At 36.9% G+C, this 18,981-nt stretch overlaps 1 protein-coding gene and 1 long non-coding RNA gene across 2 annotated transcripts; both read left to right on the top strand.

The window, feature by feature from the left end:
• The first annotated feature begins 9,952 nt into the window (after positions 1-9,952).
• On the top strand, positions 9,953-11,998 carry LOC133738675 (3-hydroxy-3-methylglutaryl-coenzyme A reductase 1-like). Its single transcript, XM_062166257.1, has one exon. The coding sequence runs from the start codon at positions 10,099-10,101 to the stop codon at positions 11,881-11,883; it is 1,785 nt and encodes a 594-aa protein (XP_062022241.1). The 5' UTR covers positions 9,953-10,098; the 3' UTR covers positions 11,884-11,998.
• A 4,218-nt stretch (positions 11,999-16,216) lies between these two features.
• LOC133735520 (uncharacterized) lies at positions 16,217-18,639 on the top strand. Its single transcript, XR_009859078.1, has 3 exons — positions 16,217-16,248; positions 16,802-16,878; positions 18,394-18,639. It is a non-coding gene; the product is annotated as an uncharacterized LOC133735520 (long non-coding RNA).
• Positions 18,640-18,981: the final 342 nt, after the last annotated feature.

The raw sequence follows: 18,981 nt of genomic DNA, 5'->3' as shown, positions 1-18,981 counted from the left end.
GTCCAGCTAGGCTAGAGAAGTTTCGAAAGTGTGCTGCCCAAGAAAAAATTGACCATAAGGGGGGGATAGTGCCTTTAGATGTGTGCACTAGATGGAACTCGACTTATTTCATGCTAGACATAGCAATCAAGTATCGGAAAGCTTTTCTTAGGATGGAGGATGATGATTCACAGTTTGAATCCTATTTCAATGAGAGGGTTGGTGGGAAGAAGAGAGCTGGACCTTCAATTGGTCTTGATTGGGAGAAAGCTGCGAGGCTGGTCAAGTTCTTGAAGATATTTTACGAGGCAACACTTAAGTTTAGTGGGACACAAGTTGTGACTACAAACCAACCATTGCTTTGGATGTGCACCATCATTGGAGAGTTAGACAAGTGTACTAAAGGTAAATATCATTGCACATTTGCACAAATTCTGTTTTTTTTTTACTTGTCAGTTTTCTTTTTTTCTAAATATAACATTGCATGATTTCTGTTTTGACAAGGTGATGATGCATTGATGGTGAGCATCGGGAATTCAATGAAGAAAAAGTTCGACAAATATTAGGGGAGGCTTGAGGAGTTGAACAAGATACTTTTGGTAGCTGTTGTTTTGGATCCAAGGTACTTTTGCTTGGTATTAAAAAGCTGCACCTTAATTTATGTTTTCTGCACATTCTGGAACATTGCTGCAATTTTGATTTTCAATTTTTTGTTTTTAGGTACAAGCTGTTGTACTTGGAATATTTTTTTCCAAAACTGCAGCAAGACATTTCCATGGTGACTTTGATGGTGAATGAAGTGAAGAGCATGTTTATGCAGCTCTTCGTTGAGTATGCAGAAAATGATCTAGAGGCAGCACAAGCATCTTTCTCTTAAACTCAGCCTAGGTTTGACGCTGCATATGCAAGTACTGTGGAAGAGGACAGCTATGCAGCAAGCATGATTGAGTTCATGAAGCTTAGGCAGCAAAAGGATGTTGTCGAGATCAAGAATGAGGTTGATAAATACCTGCTGGAGCCATCCGAATACCCTACAAATCAAAGCTTTCAGCTGTTAGAATGGTGGAAAGAAAATGCTGCAAGATTTCCAATTCTGTCGCAGATTGCGAGAGATGTTTTGGCTGTACTTGCATCAACAGTAGCTTCCGAAAGCGCATTCAGTCTTGGAAAGCGGATTGTGGATCCATTTAGGTCAAGTTTGACCCCTAAAATGGTCGAGGCCCTTGTTTGTTCAAATGACTGGTTGAGGGCTACAAGTAAGCCGTTGTTCAAAGAGCCTACTAGGGATGAAATGGAGCAGTACTCTGAATTGGAAAAGATGGAAGCATGTACATTTTTATGTTAGTTTGTGTAACTTTTAATTTCTTTGATTTCTTGACTTTGTATGTAGACCTGAAGTTCATTCAAATGTTGAATTATGACTGTCCGATTTGGGAAATCTTGTAGATTCAGGGGTATCATGTGTTGTAGATGACCTTCCTGCTGAAACTCTCTGATGGAGAGTGGGAGACATGGCATGGAGTCATCAATGATGGGTGAAGTTTAGGAGCTGCACTCTCCTTTTGTTTTATATTTTATTTGCTTAAAAAGACACTTGCTGATGGGACTTTGGCATGTACCTAAGTACTTAAGTAGTGATGATGGAATCGAACTTTGTTCTGTTTCAAGTTTGGGAATTTGGAGTTTGGAATGTAACTAAGTAGTGGTGATGGACTAATGGACTTGTATCTGTTGATCTTTTGAAGTTTAAATTGTTTCCTGTTTGGATGTTTGATTGCTTAGAATTGTTGAAAATGCTTAGAATTTATTAGGTAAAATCTTTGAAAATGGGCCAAGACTGAATCGGTGCAGTCCACAACCGAACCGGGCTGAACCGGAAATTCGGCCCAAACGAATTTTCGGCCTAGCCCAATAACTTTCGGTTGTCGGTCTGAAAATGGGCCAAACCGATGGAATCGGGTCGGAGTCAGTTTGGGCCTCAAACCGACCCGCCCCGACTTATGCCCAGGCCTAAATGCCTGTAGATGATATTTTCTGTGATCAGGGAATTTTAATCCAATCTCTATATAGTTGCTATATTTACTAGTAGAGATTACTTTTGATTGTTGAAGCTCATCTTGAGGTTGTTCTTGTGGTACGAAAGGTTTACATTCTTCTTTCGGATTTTTTTCTAGTTCGACTAGTACTATATTTTCTCATATCTTTTCTTCATTTATTTTTGGAGAAGATAGAACAATAGTTTCAGTAGTTTTATGATCTAAAACTTCTGAACCCTTCTTTTCACAAAAATACTCTTCGTATTCTTGTTCTACTAATTAGCTTATGGCGCCATTCTTTGTTTTTCTTCTTGCTTCAGGTATGAAGCATTGTTTGTGATAAGTCTTTTTCGACTCTTCACAAAACATAGGAAGTCCATTCTTTTCATGACATAGATAATAGTTACAAATGAATGTACTATGGTTAACCTGATATGAAGACATCATTTCTTCTGTCTTACTTTCTTCCCAGTTTTTTACTTTAAGAATATGCATTTGTCTTGATTCTAAATAATCTATTTCTGAATCACTTTTGGAATCAGATGGGTCTTCTTCCTCTGACCAGGCAGAGTAAACTGACCTGTTATCATCTTCTTCATCAGAATAAGCTACTTCGTAGTAAAATATTTGTTGTTTCTACTATAAGCTCATAATCTTCAAATAGAGCTTTTGTAGATCTTTTATTTTTTTCTAGACATTCTTTGGCATAATGTCCTTCAGCTTTGCATAACCAGCATCTGCATGCTTTCTTTTTTGGTTTATTCTGATGGTTGCTTTGATGATTCTTTTTTTTTGAAGAATTTCTTTTTTGGATCTCCATCATGTTTCTTGAAGTTGGGGCTTTTCTTAAACTTCCAATTTTTTTTGTTTTCATTCTTTCTGAACCGTTTTGAATGATATTTTTCTTTTCTTTTATTGTGGAACTTGGACTCACGGCATCCCTAGTTGGTAGTCATATCCAGAATTCCATAACAAAAGTTTCAACTCCTTTGAGTTGTTTCTTGGCCATTTTGTCTCTTATATTTGCTTTGCATTGTTCTCTCAGTAATTGTCTATTTCTATTAGCCATTCCTCCTACTAAAAATCTTTCAATTGATTTTTCAGCTATATTTTCTCTCATAGCTGTTCTCCATGGTTCGGGAAGTTTTCTGTGTAACAGGTTTACTAGATCAGTGTTTTCTAGTTCACCTATTGTACAATAGTATTCCTGAAATTCATTTAAATACTCTTCAAAATATCACATGTCGTAAATCTTGAGAGAATAAATGTTTGATTTGGCTGATTCTTTGGCCTTTTCACTTATGTTTGAGAGATCTCCACAAAATTGGTCATACAGAGGTACTGCAAAATCATATGGTGATTTCAATTTTTTGATATGTTCTAATCATTCTTTTCCTCTTTCAGTTTCTTTAAAAGAGAAGTAGTATTTCTTGGCTACTCCAGTGAGAGTAGTTTCAAAATATACTTGAAGATCTGGTGCTTCAAACTTTCCAAGGGTCAGAGCAGCAACCATCATGAGGCTATCTGCCCATTGGTCAATAGCTTTTCTTTTATCTAGAGCTTTGTCTAAATTCAACCATATACCGTAATTTGTAATTGGTAGTCTAGGCCGATTGTCTTCTGGGACGTATCTTTGAGAGTTTCTTTCTTCTTTTCTGTCTATAGGTGCTTTCTGTATAGGGAGTTTTAGTTTCCCTTTTCTCTAGTGATGATAATTTTGGAATTGGAGTTTTCTCCTTCTTCCATTTCTATATCTTGATAGGGAAGGACTTTTCATACCTTTCATACTCTGAAATTCTTTATTTCTTTGATTAGTTGTTCTAATCGTGTTGTGTCTTTGCAAGATTCTGCTTCATCATATAGTTCATAGAGCTTTTCTGCTCTAAGCATATTTACTGGTCTATTTAGATCAGCCTCTAGTTTTTCTTCAGTAATAGGATATGTTAGTTCTTCTATAATTAATTTAGTACCACTGGTACTTGCTTCTATAATGTTGTTGCATCTTCTGAAATTTTTGTTTATCCTGATGTTCTCAGGACATACATCACTTTTTCTGTGATCATCAAATTTTAGATTGATATCCCCAGTTTTTCTGTTTTCATAAATTGCTGCTGTAGCACTTTCTGGTGGTTTCTTTGGACTAGATAATTTCCATTCGATTGGAAAAGTTACTTCATTCCAAGTAACCTTGTGTATTTGTTGCCAATGATTCTTTTGGCTAGTGAGAAACTCAGTAGTAAGACCTGGGATATTCGATATCCTTGTCTTAGGTTCTATTGTGGTACTCATCAGTTTATAGTATATTCTGTATTCTATTGCAAGTTCTTGCATATTTTCTTTCATTGTTATGCCATCTGTCTTGACTCTTAATCTTAAACAGTGAGTAGCATCTTTCAAGCTTGTTGAGAAGTTTGGGAAACAGATGAAATATGCCACTTGATTGCATAAAGATGATTCAAGTGTTCCCAGTAAACTAGCTTGAAAATTTGTTAGTCTATTGTCTTGTAAGACACATAGGACTGAACAGTTTATGTCTTCTCGAACAAGAGTTTTTATTCCAACTTGGACTACTCCAATATGCATGAATTGATAATTTTTTTCTTTTGCTCTAGCAACTTCTTGAGGAGTGATCATTAAGAGATTTGTTTCTCCTGCTGTCGATGGAGTTGTAAATTCCAATAATTTGAAATGGTGGCTATCCATCAGTTCAAATTTTCCTCTTTTATAGATTTATTTGAAATCTAGTTTTGGAATTGAAGAGTTTTTTTACCTCTTGTTCTATTTCGTTGTATTCGAATTCTTTTGCATTTAGGAGTTGTACTCCTTTCTTTTTTTCCAAAGATGCTCATTATTTTAGCATCTCTTTCTACCAAGTGTTTTGGTTTTTCATATTTGATGCTAGTCAAACTTCTTGTAGGTTCTGGAAAAATCATATTTGGAACAAGATTCTTCATAGGTTTCTCTAATGGTTTGAATCCATTAGATTTCTTGGATTTTACTGGAAGACTTTTCTTATTCTTTAGTAATTGTTTCATAGAATCCAATATTTCTTTTTGTTCTATGATTTTTCTGCTAACACTGATTAGCTGTTCTTCTGCCCTTTTAGGAAGATCTTTGATATAATCTAGTTTATTTTCTAATTTTTCTAATTAGGAGATTATATCTGGTAATTTTTCTAGATGATGATCTTGAGATCTAGATAATTCATTTATCAGATTCTGATGTTTCTCATCAGAAGATTTTAATAGAGAGTTCAACTTCTCTATAATTAATTCAGACATTGTCCCCATTAGGGATTTTTTTTAACTTTCTCAGCAAGCTCTAATACCAGTTTAGACGGATCTAACCGATGCTCAAATAATCAAGAGGCTTTTGTTCCTCTTCAAAAGTTTCTTTAATTTCACTAATATTTTTCTCGACTTTATAAATTTTTTTCTGGACTGTGAAGATAATATCCCATTAACCTGGAGTTTCTCTTTTAAGCCTTTGATCTAAAATCTTCTAACTTTCTCAATTTTTCTTTTTCTTCTGCTAATCCTTTACTAGTTCTGCTGCAAATAGTAAGTAAATCTAGTATGGAAAGGATTGAAATTATGAATAGTAAAATTAACTGTTTACCTTCGAGTATAGAGGATAGGCTTATACCTGCAATATGTCAAATGAATAAACTCAAAAGTATGAGCCCACTACACTTTGTCAGTTTTTTTTTTTTGGTAACTGAATAGATAACGGAAAAGTTAGCGGCGTACGCCAAAATAAAAAATTGGGGCAAACTTGATATACTAATGTTATATATAGTTATGAAAGTTAGTATACTAAAGTGTAGAAATGCCTAAAGTCGATGTATGGTTTGTGATGTTTTCCCTTTTTTTTTTGTCATGTTACGTACATAATGTTACTTCACCTATTAAAAAACCTAAAGCAATAATGAAGATCTTTCTGAATCTTCTGTCAGAGTGTCAGTGATCCAGCTTGTTAGCCTTCATAACGGCACCCAACACGGTTACGAAATATAAGTTCAGCATGCACGTTGTTAATATTCTGAGCAACTGGCATGGCCAGTGTGAACTGGGAAAATAATATTAGGTACGTAATCTCTTTTTCCTCTAGTACTCTTGTTATTATCAGATCAAATTAAATATATACCAGGCTTTGGACTGTTGAATCATTCAAACCTGATTTTATGTTTTTAAAGTCATCATACCGTCAAGGCTGCAAATAAGAATCTCTAGAGAACTAAACAAGCAAAGGATTAAAACAAAATGAAGTAGTACGTACTGCTTCAACTGCAGAAAAATAACAAAGCAGACGAAAACAGATGAACGAAGAAGCGGCTGCTGGAATATATATATATGATTATAAGACTAAAAAAAAGAGAACCGCTCTAGCTTGTAGGCTTGTAGCCAATGCCGTCATGCCGACCTAGCTATATATATATATATATATATATATATAGTTGTATGGTGGATTTTCTAGTCAAATTTCTCAAAAAAAAAAAACTTGGAGTTTTCAAATGACGCGTGAACAATTTATACTATTGAGTCAGTGGACTCGGTTAAATTATTTTATTTTGGAGGATCAATTTGGATTTTGCATTCTACTACTACTACGTAATCGATCTTCCTTCACCCAATGTAGATCGATTCTATTATTAAATTTCATTTCATATGTGCACGTTTTAGGTTGCACCCTCAATGAAATCATTTCTGCATTTTGCGCGCATAACGTGGCGATCAAAATGATTTTTAATTTCTTCAATGTTTGTAATGAAGAAACAAATAGGATGGGCTTTCTCAGAAAAGAAGCCAGCTATACATCCACAATCAACAGAATCATTCATACATGATCAATTATAGGAGTCAAAACATTTTTGTCTTTGTCAAAAATATTTGTATTGTTGAAGTTACGGCACCATATATAGCTAGAATTTATAATTCTTTCTTGTGATGTTGACTGGGTAAGAGTTCGTGCTGAGGACTATAACAAATCAGAAATACGTACACAGAGTTATATATAGTTATATACTAGTATTACTACTACGTACCACATATATTTGAAGTGGATTGAATTTCTTAGTCTTAGTAAAGGAAATAGGCGCCCGCCAGCCAGTTCAGACTATAGAGGCCAGGGGTTGTTGGCCAATTAATCACGAATCTCAATCGATCCAAAAGAACAAGAGGCCATAGACTTTTTAAAGTGATTTTCAGATTATGTTAAGGCAATTACTTGAGCACACTAGCAAGTTGCAAATCATGAAGCATTAATCAAACATGTTTGACTTATGGAGTTAGGCGAATACTGACTCGATCTGTCACTCTTCTCAAACTATATATTCTTCTTTGGTTGGCTGTCTAGGCGATCCGTGATTATAAAAGCAGGAAATTTGTTTGAATTTCATTAGTATATCTTGCTGTAATTAATGGTTCTATTTTCAACTCCGTCCAAGAAATATCACCAATCCCCTAAACTTGTTTCTCATTTTTCTAATGCTAACTTCAATTGGTATAAGAGCAAGTTCACCCATTGGGTCACCGGCTCACCTATTATTCACTGCTTTTTAGTGTATATTTTCATTCTATGGGTCACGAAATACACTGTGCTCGTGACCCAGGGCACAAAATACACTGTGTAGGTCACCATGGTGACCCAGAAAGTGATCCAGGGTGACCCAAGACACGAAATATATTGTATTCGTGACCCAGAGGGTGAAAATAAAAAAATAGTGAATAGTGGATGACCCGGTGAACTAAGGGAATCGATCATGCATGTCCACGTGGCACATGTGATAACTGAGAGGGCAATGATAGGTGGCCTCAATGAGGCCTAAGATTTATAGCCTCAAATCCTAGTGTCATGCCATGTAAACAAATATAAATTTTATTTTCAACTCCACATAATATATCTTGCCACATCATACTATTGCACACCAACTTTACCATTTTGTATTTGCTTTTAGATGTTAGGGGGTGAATCAATGATGTTAATGAATTTAATTAGGTGACAAAACAAAAATATCAACTATTAATTATGTATTAATTTAAGGGATATGTCTACAGATTCTTTGACCAATATTTTTTTTCCATTTAATTAAACTTTTTCCTATAATTTTTCTGATTTCCAAATAGTATTAATATATTGAATTAGGTGTCGAGAAATAGGCATTAACTTTTGTTTCTAAATATTGATTAATTTCATCCAAAAAATAGCATTAATAAATTGAATTTGAAAAATACATATGTCCAAATTAAGAGGTAATAAGAAAATATTCCATGTCAGTAGCCGCCAACAATTATCATCTACAATCTAACGATAAGGAAAAAAAATAAACTCAAATATAACGTTTAAATCCTAGCTACATATAGAGAAAAAAAAATGAGCAAAAGAATACATATATACAATCATATGAATATGTATTTTTCACATTATATTTTTAAAATTTGCAGGAATCCAACAAAGTTTAAATTCATATACATGTGTTATGCAAATCTATTGATCGAATATATGTACAAATCTATTGACTGAATTACATGAAATTTTTTCTATTCTTGATTGAAGAAAAAAATTTGTTGTTTAAATGATTAAATCTGAGCATGAGTATAATGAAAAGAAAGAAAAACCAAAATAATTTTTTTAGAAGAAAACCAAAATAATTTAGAGGCATTAGATTTTGGAAGGATAAGATTGTCTTTTTCTCAAGAATTACATGGCATGATTTGGCAAATAGGTGATTGGTGTAGCTGACATGGCATGACACCTAAAATTGAGGCCACAAATCATTTTCCTACTGAGAAGTCTACACGAGTTCATCTGACTTTTTTAGTGTGCATGGACGTGCTAACTAGCTCGTTGTCTAGGAAATTAGTGAGGTTTTTATGTACTAATAGTAGTTTGCACCTCGGATTTAGCTGCCATATCATGGATTATAACCCAAAAATAATCAAATCCCGATCTCAAATTCAAATTGCCTTGGAAGCAAAGACTTTAGTAGGGGCCGGCCTCAAAGGTTAGGATCCTCAAACCCCTTTTGAGAGTATATATTTATTTATTATTTTATTTTATGAAATGAGTGATAGCACATGAACAACCTCCCTAACATTGCGTTTTATTACTCTAAAAAAATGAATGACAAAAGAGGGGATCTAACCAAAATCTTTGGAAGCAACAACCAAAAAAGAACAAATTGACGAACTCTAAACTGTGGAATACCCTCACTCTCATAATACAATAAGATAAAAGAAGGGAGACACATCCCCCACCACAGATGAAGATAAAACCGAAGGACATAGTTTTATTTGTGAAAGTCGATTTTATGAGGGAGTGCACCAAGAATGGCATAACATATATATATAGTAGTGAAGAACTAGGAGATCAGATCACACAATTGTTTAGATCATCGGCAAGTTGCTCTTTTTTTTTTGGAATTTTAAAAATAAGATTGCATGAAAGTAAAGTGCATGTAGAAAACTAAAAATTTGAAACAGAAAAATTTAAAACATGTCGAAAATGGACCGGTAAACACTGTAGTAAATTAATGGCCACAGTGGCTAATAGCACTAAAACGATCAGGATAGAACCCTATCATGGAGGACAGACCTTGACCATTTTTCTTATTCTTTCTTTCGTCAAATTTTGAGCGTAGTCTGCCTTAAATACCAGAACCCTAAAATTGATTAACAAAGATGGAGATAAAGACAACAAATTCGCAGAGTTGAGCAATATATGGTAAGAGAAAAGATACCGGGACAAAGAGAGTAAGAAATTGCCGAGAAAGAATTAAACACCACGAATACAATAATAGGCGTACTCGTTTGACTCTTCACTCATTCTCAGTGATGACCCTGTACGTAGCTTCCTACTGCGCACGCGAGCTCTTACTCACACGCCTAACAACTCTTCGCAACCAACACTATATATAGACCTCCCTCCTTCCATTTTATATCAAACTCAAAACCAACACAGAAAACAACAAGAACAGGAATTCAAGCCTTCTTGTTCAGTTTTCCAAAGCTTACTTTTCTCTCTTCGATCTCTTCCGTCTGACCCACGGCGGCTTGTCTATCATCTTCCACATCCAACACATAAGATGGAAGTCGGAAAGAGATCGGCGATGGAGCACAACACCAAGTCAGGCAAGCCTTTAAAAATGAAAGTCAAGTTTGTCGACGATGAAAAGGATGTCGTCAAAGCCACAGACGCCTTGCCCCTGCCTCTGTACCTGACAAATGCGGTCTTCTTCACCCTCTTTTTCTCCGTCGTCTACTTCTTGCTCACAAGCTGGCGTGAGAAGATACGTACCAACACTCCTCTTCATATCATAGATCTCTCCGAGATCGTTGCGATCATTGCATTTGTAGCATCCTTCATCTACCTCCTTGGCTTCTTCGGCATGGATTTCGTTCAGTCCCTCATTCTCCAGCCCAGTAATGACATTTGGGCTGCCGACGATGATGAAGAAATTATTCTTAAGGAGGATGCTCGCAAAATCCCTTGTGGCCAGGCCATTGATTATTCAATTCCCAAAATGGCTCCGATTGCTTCACCAAAAGCTGTTCCTAAAGTTGCCCCAAAAGTGTTTGAAGAAAAGGCAATGATCGAGACACCACCACCTACTGAAAAAGACGAAGAGATTATAAAGGCAGTGGTTGCCGGAACCATTCCTTCATACTCACTGGAGTCAAAGCTTGGCGACTGCAAGAGGGCAGCTTCTATTAGGCGTGAGGCTTTGCAGAGAGTTACAGGCAAGTCTTTGGAGGGGTTGCCTTTGGAAGGCTTTGATTACGAGTCCATCTTGGGTCAGTGTTGCGAAATGCCAGTTGGGTATATTACCATTCCTGTCGGGATTGCTGGGCCTCTCATGCTTGATGGAAGAGAGTTCTCTGTCCCCATGGCCACCACTGAAGGTTGCTTGGTGGCGAGTACCAACCGCGGTTGCAAAGCTATTAACTTGTCTGGTGGAGCTTCAAGTGTGCTATTGAAAGATGGAATGACCAGAGCTCCTGTTGTCAGATTCAACTCTGCTAAAAGAGCTGCTGAGTTGAAGTTCTTCATGGAAGACCCTGCCAATTATGAAACCATTTCCATGGTTTTCAACAAATCAAGCCGATTCGGTAGACTTCAGACAGTCAAGTGTGCCGTTGCTGGGAAGAACCTGTACATGAGATTCTGCTGCAGCACCGGTGATGCTATGGGGATGAACATGGTCTCTAAAGGTGTTCAAAACGTTCTTGATTTCCTCCAGAATGACTTCCCTGACATGGATGTCATTGGCATTTCTGGTAACTACTGCTCAGACAAAAAGCCTGCTGCTGTTAACTGGATTGAAGGTCGTGGAAAATCTGTGGTTTGTGAGGCCGTGATCAAGGGAGACATAGTGACAAAGGTGTTGAAAACCAACGTGGCGGCCTTGGTGGAGCTTAACATGCTCAAGAACCTTACTGGTTCTGCCATCGCTGGTGCTCTTGGTGGGTTCAATGCTCATGCCAGTAACATTGTTTCTGCAGTCTACCTTGCAACTGGCCAAGACCCTGCTCAGAACATCGAGAGTTCTCACTGCATCACCATGATGGAAGCCATCAATGATGGAAAGGATCTTCACGTCTCTGTAACCATGCCTTCTATTGAAGTTGGTACAGTAGGAGGAGGTACCCAACTTGCATCGCAGTCGGCTTGTTTAAACTTGCTTGGAGTGAAGGGTGCTAACAGAGAGGCACCAGGATCAAACGCAAGGCAGTTGGCTAGTGTTGTGGCTGGTTCTGTTCTTGCTGGAGAGCTATCTCTGATGTCAGCTATTGCAGCTGGTCAACTTGTTAAGAGCCACATGAAGTACAACCGATCGAGCAAAGATGTCACAACTGTTGCTTCCTCTTAAGAGCTAGAACCTTGAACCTCAAGAAATTTTGTCACATATCTCATTATCTCTTTGTAAATTACTTCAAGTCTAATCTTTTATCTCATGTTAATAAATGTTTTCTTTATTACTCAAATATTGTTGCCATGATTGATCAAACTATGTTGTTTTTTTTTTTTTTTTTTGAGGTAGGGCCAAAACGGCTGCCCTTAAGCCATAACCATTAATGAAACCATAGAATACAAGGGGGGGGACATAAAGCATAAACCCCAAATTATAAGAAGCCTTAAGAGAACATTCCGAAATAATATCAGAAGTCCCTACTAATATTGTATATTCTATCACGCACCAATTAGCAAAAAGTGCACATCTGGCTACTCCATTTGCTTTACAAATTTGGCGACATACCGGAAAGATAATGCTCACCCGGAGCCATAATAGACTAATAATATCAACTTTCCCACTATGTTGCCACCGAAAAATAAATCCGGTGACACTTGACTTCATTCTGCCACTAGGAGGCTGCAACCATTTGACAATGCAAGAAGTTTGCCGCCGCCCTAGGCCAGACAAGGCACTCAAGGTGCATAAACCGGGACAGCGTCCACCTCGCCCTACAAACCTAGAGTAGGACATTATTATGGGCATAAAGCCACCTAAATACACTGAAAAATAAATTAAAATAGATAAATAAACTGAAAAATAAATTGGGCCTAGAGCCAAAGCCCAGGCCCATATGATACCAAGCCCAAGCCTAAAAAGAGAAGTGCAGAAGCCACGACGCAGTCCTCTCGTCCTGCCGCCGACAGCTCCACCGCCACCCCCTTGACGCCGTGCAAGGGCAGTCTGACCCTCCAACCGTCCATTATCCCCACACCGGCAAGATGCGCCACCCCATCCCCAATCCGATCAAACTATGTTTTACTAATGCATAAAATTTACAAATCTTTGCAAAAACATATTTTTGGTCCATTTTCACTGCATTTATTTTTTTAGGATATTGAGTTGAGAAATATTGCGTTGAAAAAGAGAGGCGAAGTCAATATCTTTTTCACCGCATTGAAGGATTTATAAAAAAAGAAATTTTAAATACACCCCTACTTACTTAATACACATCCCTATTATTTTATATTTCAAATCAAATTTTATAGGTAGGTTAAATGTCCAAAACAGACATCTATATATTAGATGGAAAAAAAATTGAGTCACGCCTATATTCTTTTTTACGTCTCTTCTTCTAAACCCTAGACGCTGTAATATATCTTTCTTCTCCACACTTCATCATATCAATTTCGACCATTGACATAGATTCTTAAGACCTCGCTCAACAATCTTCAATTATGTCGTGTTTGGATGAAATAATTATAAATTCTTGAGAAATTTAAAATGATGGAATCTACCACTCCATCAATTAGAATTCCATAAATTGCAATTTCCATTGTTGGGTTGTAATAAATTAAGAAGATTTCAAACAAGTTAAAATATTGAAAACAAAAATGACCTTGCTTTGGAAACTAATAAAGTAAGAAAAGTAAACTTTTGTAAGGAAATTTGAAATGATATATATTTTGATGGAAATTGAAGTGAAGAATTCGGACAATCAATTCATTCATTTCTTTCCATAGAGAAATTCATAATTTCCAAGTATAGAATATCAAACGAGATAATTCATATTAAGAAGTTATGAACTGCTTATTTTAATTTTAAATATCATCTCTTTTTCCTTCATCCAAACACATTGTTGAGGTGTGTGTTCTTCATCTTGTTTATTATTATCATGTTTAAAGATTTGAAGGGAACGGTAATAAATCTTTAAGGATTTCCCAATATTTAACACAAGTAATCAATATGGGCATTTACAAAACGTCAACCTATACTGATCATACTAAATAGTAGCCTTAATATAGTCAAATAATAGAATATTTCATGATTTTTGAGATTAAGGGTATTTTCGGTACTTTGGGTTGTGTATTTAGTAAAATATTAGAATGATAAATTAAATGAGTGGTGTATTGAGAATGGGGTGTGTATTAAGTAATTGGAGGTGTGTATTTAAAATTTCTCTTTATAAAACTCTATCTAAGACCTTAAAGATGCCCCAATATATTGTGGTATTAAATGTTCTGATCAAATTCCAAAAAAAAAAAAATTTGAAAACAGTGGGTACTATTAGCGCAAACAAGGAAAATGATTTGTGGCCTCAATGAGGCCTACGATTTGTGGCCTCAATTCTAAGTGTCATGCCATGTCAACTACACACATCACCTATTTGTCAAATATTCATGTCATGTAATTCTTGAGAGAAAGACAATCTTATCATTCCAAAATCTAACGGCTCCAAATTATTTTGGACTCAAATAATAAACTACCAAAAAACCCAGAAATCTTGTATTTAATGAAATTTGTGAAATTCTTTTTCTCAAATAAAGCTAGGGTTTAAAAGTTATCATTAGGTTGTAGACGATAATTAATTGCTATTTTTTGGATGAAATTAATCAATATTTGGAAACAAAAGTTAATGCCTATTTCTCGACATCTAATTCAATATATTAATGCTATTTGGAAATAAGAAAATTTTTAGGAAATAATTTAATTAAATGAAAAAAAATATTGGTCAAAGAATCTGTAGACATATCCCTTAAATTAATACATAATTAATAGAAGATATTTTTTTTCGTCATCTAATTAAATTCATTAATGTCATTGATTCATCCCCTAACATCTAAAAGGAAACACAAAAGGGAAGAGTTGGTGTTGCAATAGTATGATGTGGCAAGATATATCATGTGAAATTGAAAATAAAATTTCCATTTGTTTACATGGCATGAGACATAGGATTTGAAGCCGTAAATTTTAGGCCTCGTTGAGGCTCCCTATCATTCCCCGCGCAAACAATTAGCACTTAAGGTGAAAAGTCTTGATATATTTTAACAAGGAAAGTTCTTCAGGACATTAATATACCAATACGTACATTCAAGTAGATTAATATATTTAATAAGCAGACTACTCTCCACGAGAGAACCCTAAAGCCGGCGGCGTCCCGATCTGAGCAATCCTTCTCGTCCGGAGGCGCTCGGACGAATGGGCTGGCCTCTGGCCTTGCCGTCGTCGTGGGATCTGCTGCCGGACGGGTAGTCAAGGCTATTGCTCTTGTTCCATCAGAGGGAGTTTTGCTCGAGGCTGCTTGGTGGTTCTGGCTGGGATGGTGAGCGGAGGTTGTCGTGCTAACAAGTCCGGCGTTCGAACCCTGATGGCGGCGTCATCGGTCTGAACTTGGTGGTGGTGGGAGATGAGTTTCCTTGTAATACCCCGAAAAATCCAAATTAAATTCCGTGGATTTTTAGAAATGATTTCACGATAGTGGGAGCGAGTACGAGGCTCGGAGAAGTTGTGGAATTAGTTCGAACGATTAATTTTCGAAAAAACGAACGTTATTTAGGGGCTCGCGAAAGTTGACTTTTTATACGTTCAAAATTTGGGAAAACTTCCTTCGTGAAAGTTGTAGAGCTCGGCGATACGATCTCGTGCATATGTGGAACGCAATATTCGGAGTTCGTATGAATTAATTATAATTTTTCGAAAAAGTTTCCAGTTTTGTATAAAGCTTCCATTTTCGGAAATTCCAAAAAAAAATATTTTCTTTTTCCATTTTGGAAACTCAGTTCTCTTTTTCTCTCTCTCGAGCCGCGTCGGCCTCTTCCCTTCGCCGGCGTCTATCTTCCTCTTCCGGCCATCTCTGGACGAGAAACCACGTCCAGCAGCTTCACCTCACTCCTCTGAAGCCATCTGTGGCAGCCTTGCATGGCGGCGCGGCCTGTACAGGCGGCGGGGAGCTCGACCCGGTTTGATGTCGATTTTGAGTCAACGCCGATATCTCGAGTTTCCGCCCACCAATCTTCAAGATTCTTGGCTTGTTGAACTCGCCTCAACCTTCTGATCATCCTCCGAGAAGGATCGCACTTGGGGTGAACGTTTTCACGTTCGTCGGAGCTCGCCTCGATTTAGATCGAAAATCACCTTTTGATCCGTATATCTCGAGCTACAGACCATCATTTCTTGTGATTATTGAGCTGGTGAACTCAGATTAAAGTTCTGAACAACTTTCATGAGGGATCGAAGCGAGAAATTGAAGTTTTTACGTCGGAATTCAAGCTCGCCGGATTCTGGAAATTTTCCGGCCACCGACGCTTTCGATCAAGATATCTCGAGCTGTAGAGCTTCGTTTTGAGTGATTCTTGAACCAGTGAGTTCGTCTTTAAGTTCTGAACAAGTCTCCTGAAGGAATCGAAGCGAAAGGAGGACATTTTTACGTTGATCGGAGCTTCGCCAGTTTCTGCAAATTCTCGCCGGTTTTTGGAAAAATTCCGGCCACCTCGACTGTTTTAGGTAATTTCAACCACTTCCGGTCATTTTCAGCTTACATGGTAGTTATGAAAATTGTTAAGCATGATGAGAGGAAGAAGAGCAGCCCGGCCCCGACACCATTGGTGGTGGTCGGCGGCGGCTCTGCCACTAACTCCGGCGGCCCTTTCCGGCCACCTCCGGGGATCAAAAATATGGTTTCTGTACATTTTCAGATTCTATATTTCAATACGATCATTTTGGTATATTACACGTAATTTTTGGATATCGTATGATTAAGTTATGAATTTTTAAGTTTCGATCGATTTCGATCGTTCGATTTGTGATCTGTGAAGATCAGACCGTCTGATGGAATTGTAGATTTGATATGTTGATCGTATGACTGTCCCGATGACTTTGTGTGGTCACGGACGAAGATCCGACCGTTGGATCTTCGTATAATTGAGAAATGGTGATTCGGGAGGCGATTGTGAGAATCCATCCGTCGGATTTTTATATAAGTTAGAATCCGACCGTCAGATTCCCGTATATGTGTGCTTTTGAGTTGTTGGCTAAGTTAAGATCATTATTGGATTAGGTGATCGATGGATTTATTTGGCGGACGATTCGTGAGATTGTTAATTGAGCTGTTAAGAAGACGCAGCTGGATCAGAGGTGAGTAAACCTCACGTGGTTCATATTACGAACCGAATAAATTTAATTACTTTATTTTGTCGTAATTGTGTGAAAATATTTATGAAATAAATATTTGTTTTAAATCATATGGGCTTGATCAACTACGGTCCATAGGTAAGTAAAATGTATTTAAACTATAAAAATGAATTTCACGATTTTATTGTGTGGACTATAGTTGGTATTAGTGATTATCCCTGAGCGGATAATTACGTATATATATATTTATGTGGAATATATATATGGATGGTGTGGCATTGTGGTATGTGGATTATTGAATTGAATATTTACATATGTCGGAAACATATATGTATTGGTAGAATTGTTGTGATGCAAACAATATTTGTGAGTGAGTTCATATATTGTTTTTGGGTATGACTTTTCGGGAAACAATATGTCGTGGGAAATGGTATTTCTATTGTTTTGAAAAGTGTTTGAGGATTTGGGGAGTTGCAGGTTGTGATTTCTCCTTTTGGGTTGGGAAACATTTCAGGTCCGGTATGACCATTTTAAATGTTTTAATCTGACGACCGGTGGTCTGAGGATTTGAGAGTCACAGGTTGTGATTTCTCCGTTTGATTTGTTTTAACATTTTGGGTCCAGTGCGACTCGCTTAAATGTTTTGATCTAAGGGTCAGGTTGGCCTAAAGATCCGGGGTTTGCAGGTTGCATCCTCAGGCAATATATCGTAATTACGCCTTTGGCCCGGTTAGTGATTTCGATCAGTTAGAGCTCTAGTCTGTCTGCCAACGTGTCCAGGTTGGACCGGAATTTCATAATGATTTGTTAGGTTAACATTTCCTATGATTTTGTCACGATGTGACTTGTAAGAGTCCTTTTGGTAAAAGGTGTTGAGTTTTGGATGGATTTATTAGTGTGAGTTGATGATGTTTTTAATTAATTTCCTTGTTAATTCTTTTGTTTAAATTTCTATTCTTTTTCTCTTTTCTTCTTTTTCGGTTATATTGTTTATTATCTCTATTTATTTCCTTGATCATTTCTATGGTTCGATTTCCCGTTTATTTCTCGTTTTCATTTTATTGTTTGATTTTAATGTAATCTCCTGAACTAAATTATATGCAGGGATTACTATGACTTCTGATTTTATGCGTGTTGGTTATTTCCTGAATTAATTTTCTATGCATGATTAATGTTCTTATTAGTTTAATTGGGAAGTGCAGTGATGGATGAGACTTGTAGAAAGTTGAGAAATATTATTCCGTATTGTGGGGATAAAGACATCTTGTTAAGAGTAGAGATGAGTGATTCATTTGATTTCTTTGTGTGTGATTTCAAATGATTTGGAGTTAATGATTTTGGTGATCGATTATCGAGATTGTGGTTTTCTTTGTGGATGTTGAAATTGTTGGTTGTTACTTGAGTTAAAAGTACTGTGTTATAATAAATCAACCATTCTTTCTTTTACTCATACTGGCTGTCAAAAGCTTACCGGGTTTTGTGTTGTTGCAATCCCGGTACACTATTCAAACGGTGTAGCGGATAATCCTACAGGACTGGAGAATTCAGGAAGGTGATCGAACCGTGTAGAGTAGCTGCTTTGTAATACTCTGATTTTCAGTTGTGAGGTTTGTTATGCTCATTAGAGCTTTACAATTTACTTTGTACGAGTGAGTTGTAATAATTAACTCGAGGTCTTCGAGTTTTGAATTTGAGCGTGAGTGGCGAGGTTGTTTCTGAGAAAAAAAAATTCAGAACGTTTATTTGTTTAAGTTGTTTAATTCATGTTTCGGATTTGAATTTGTTATTCAAAATTCGGGGCGTGACAGTTTGGTATCAGAGCGTAAGGTGCATATTTGGTGATGTGTCAATACTTTCCGAGTGATGGCCCGTCTGCAGCGGATCCCCATCGTGTGCTCTTCGGTATTGGCTAAGTCATTGGGTATGCGTGAGTGTTGGGAGTTGTTTAGGCCGCTAGGTCGTTTTAGGAACGTGAATACCTTCCCTGTAGTAACAACTTGGTTAATATGGACTTGTATTTGACTTATACTGTGTTTTAAGTGTTATACGTGTATTAGCCAAGCATACTATACTTCTTAGATGATGGATATTCGAAGAGGTAGTACT

The sequence above is a fragment of the Rosa rugosa genome, chromosome 3 (assembly GCF_958449725.1).
Source record: "Rosa rugosa chromosome 3, drRosRugo1.1, whole genome shotgun sequence".
Lineage (NCBI taxonomy): Eukaryota > Viridiplantae > Streptophyta > Magnoliopsida > Rosales > Rosaceae > Rosa > Rosa rugosa.
This window is presented reverse-complemented; position numbering and strand designations above follow the sequence as displayed.

Excerpts from the sequence above, each read along its gene's own strand:
- LOC133738675 (XM_062166257.1), top strand. The coding sequence starts at position 10,099 with ATGGAAGTCGGAAAGAGATCGGCGATGGAGCACAACACCAAGTCAGGC.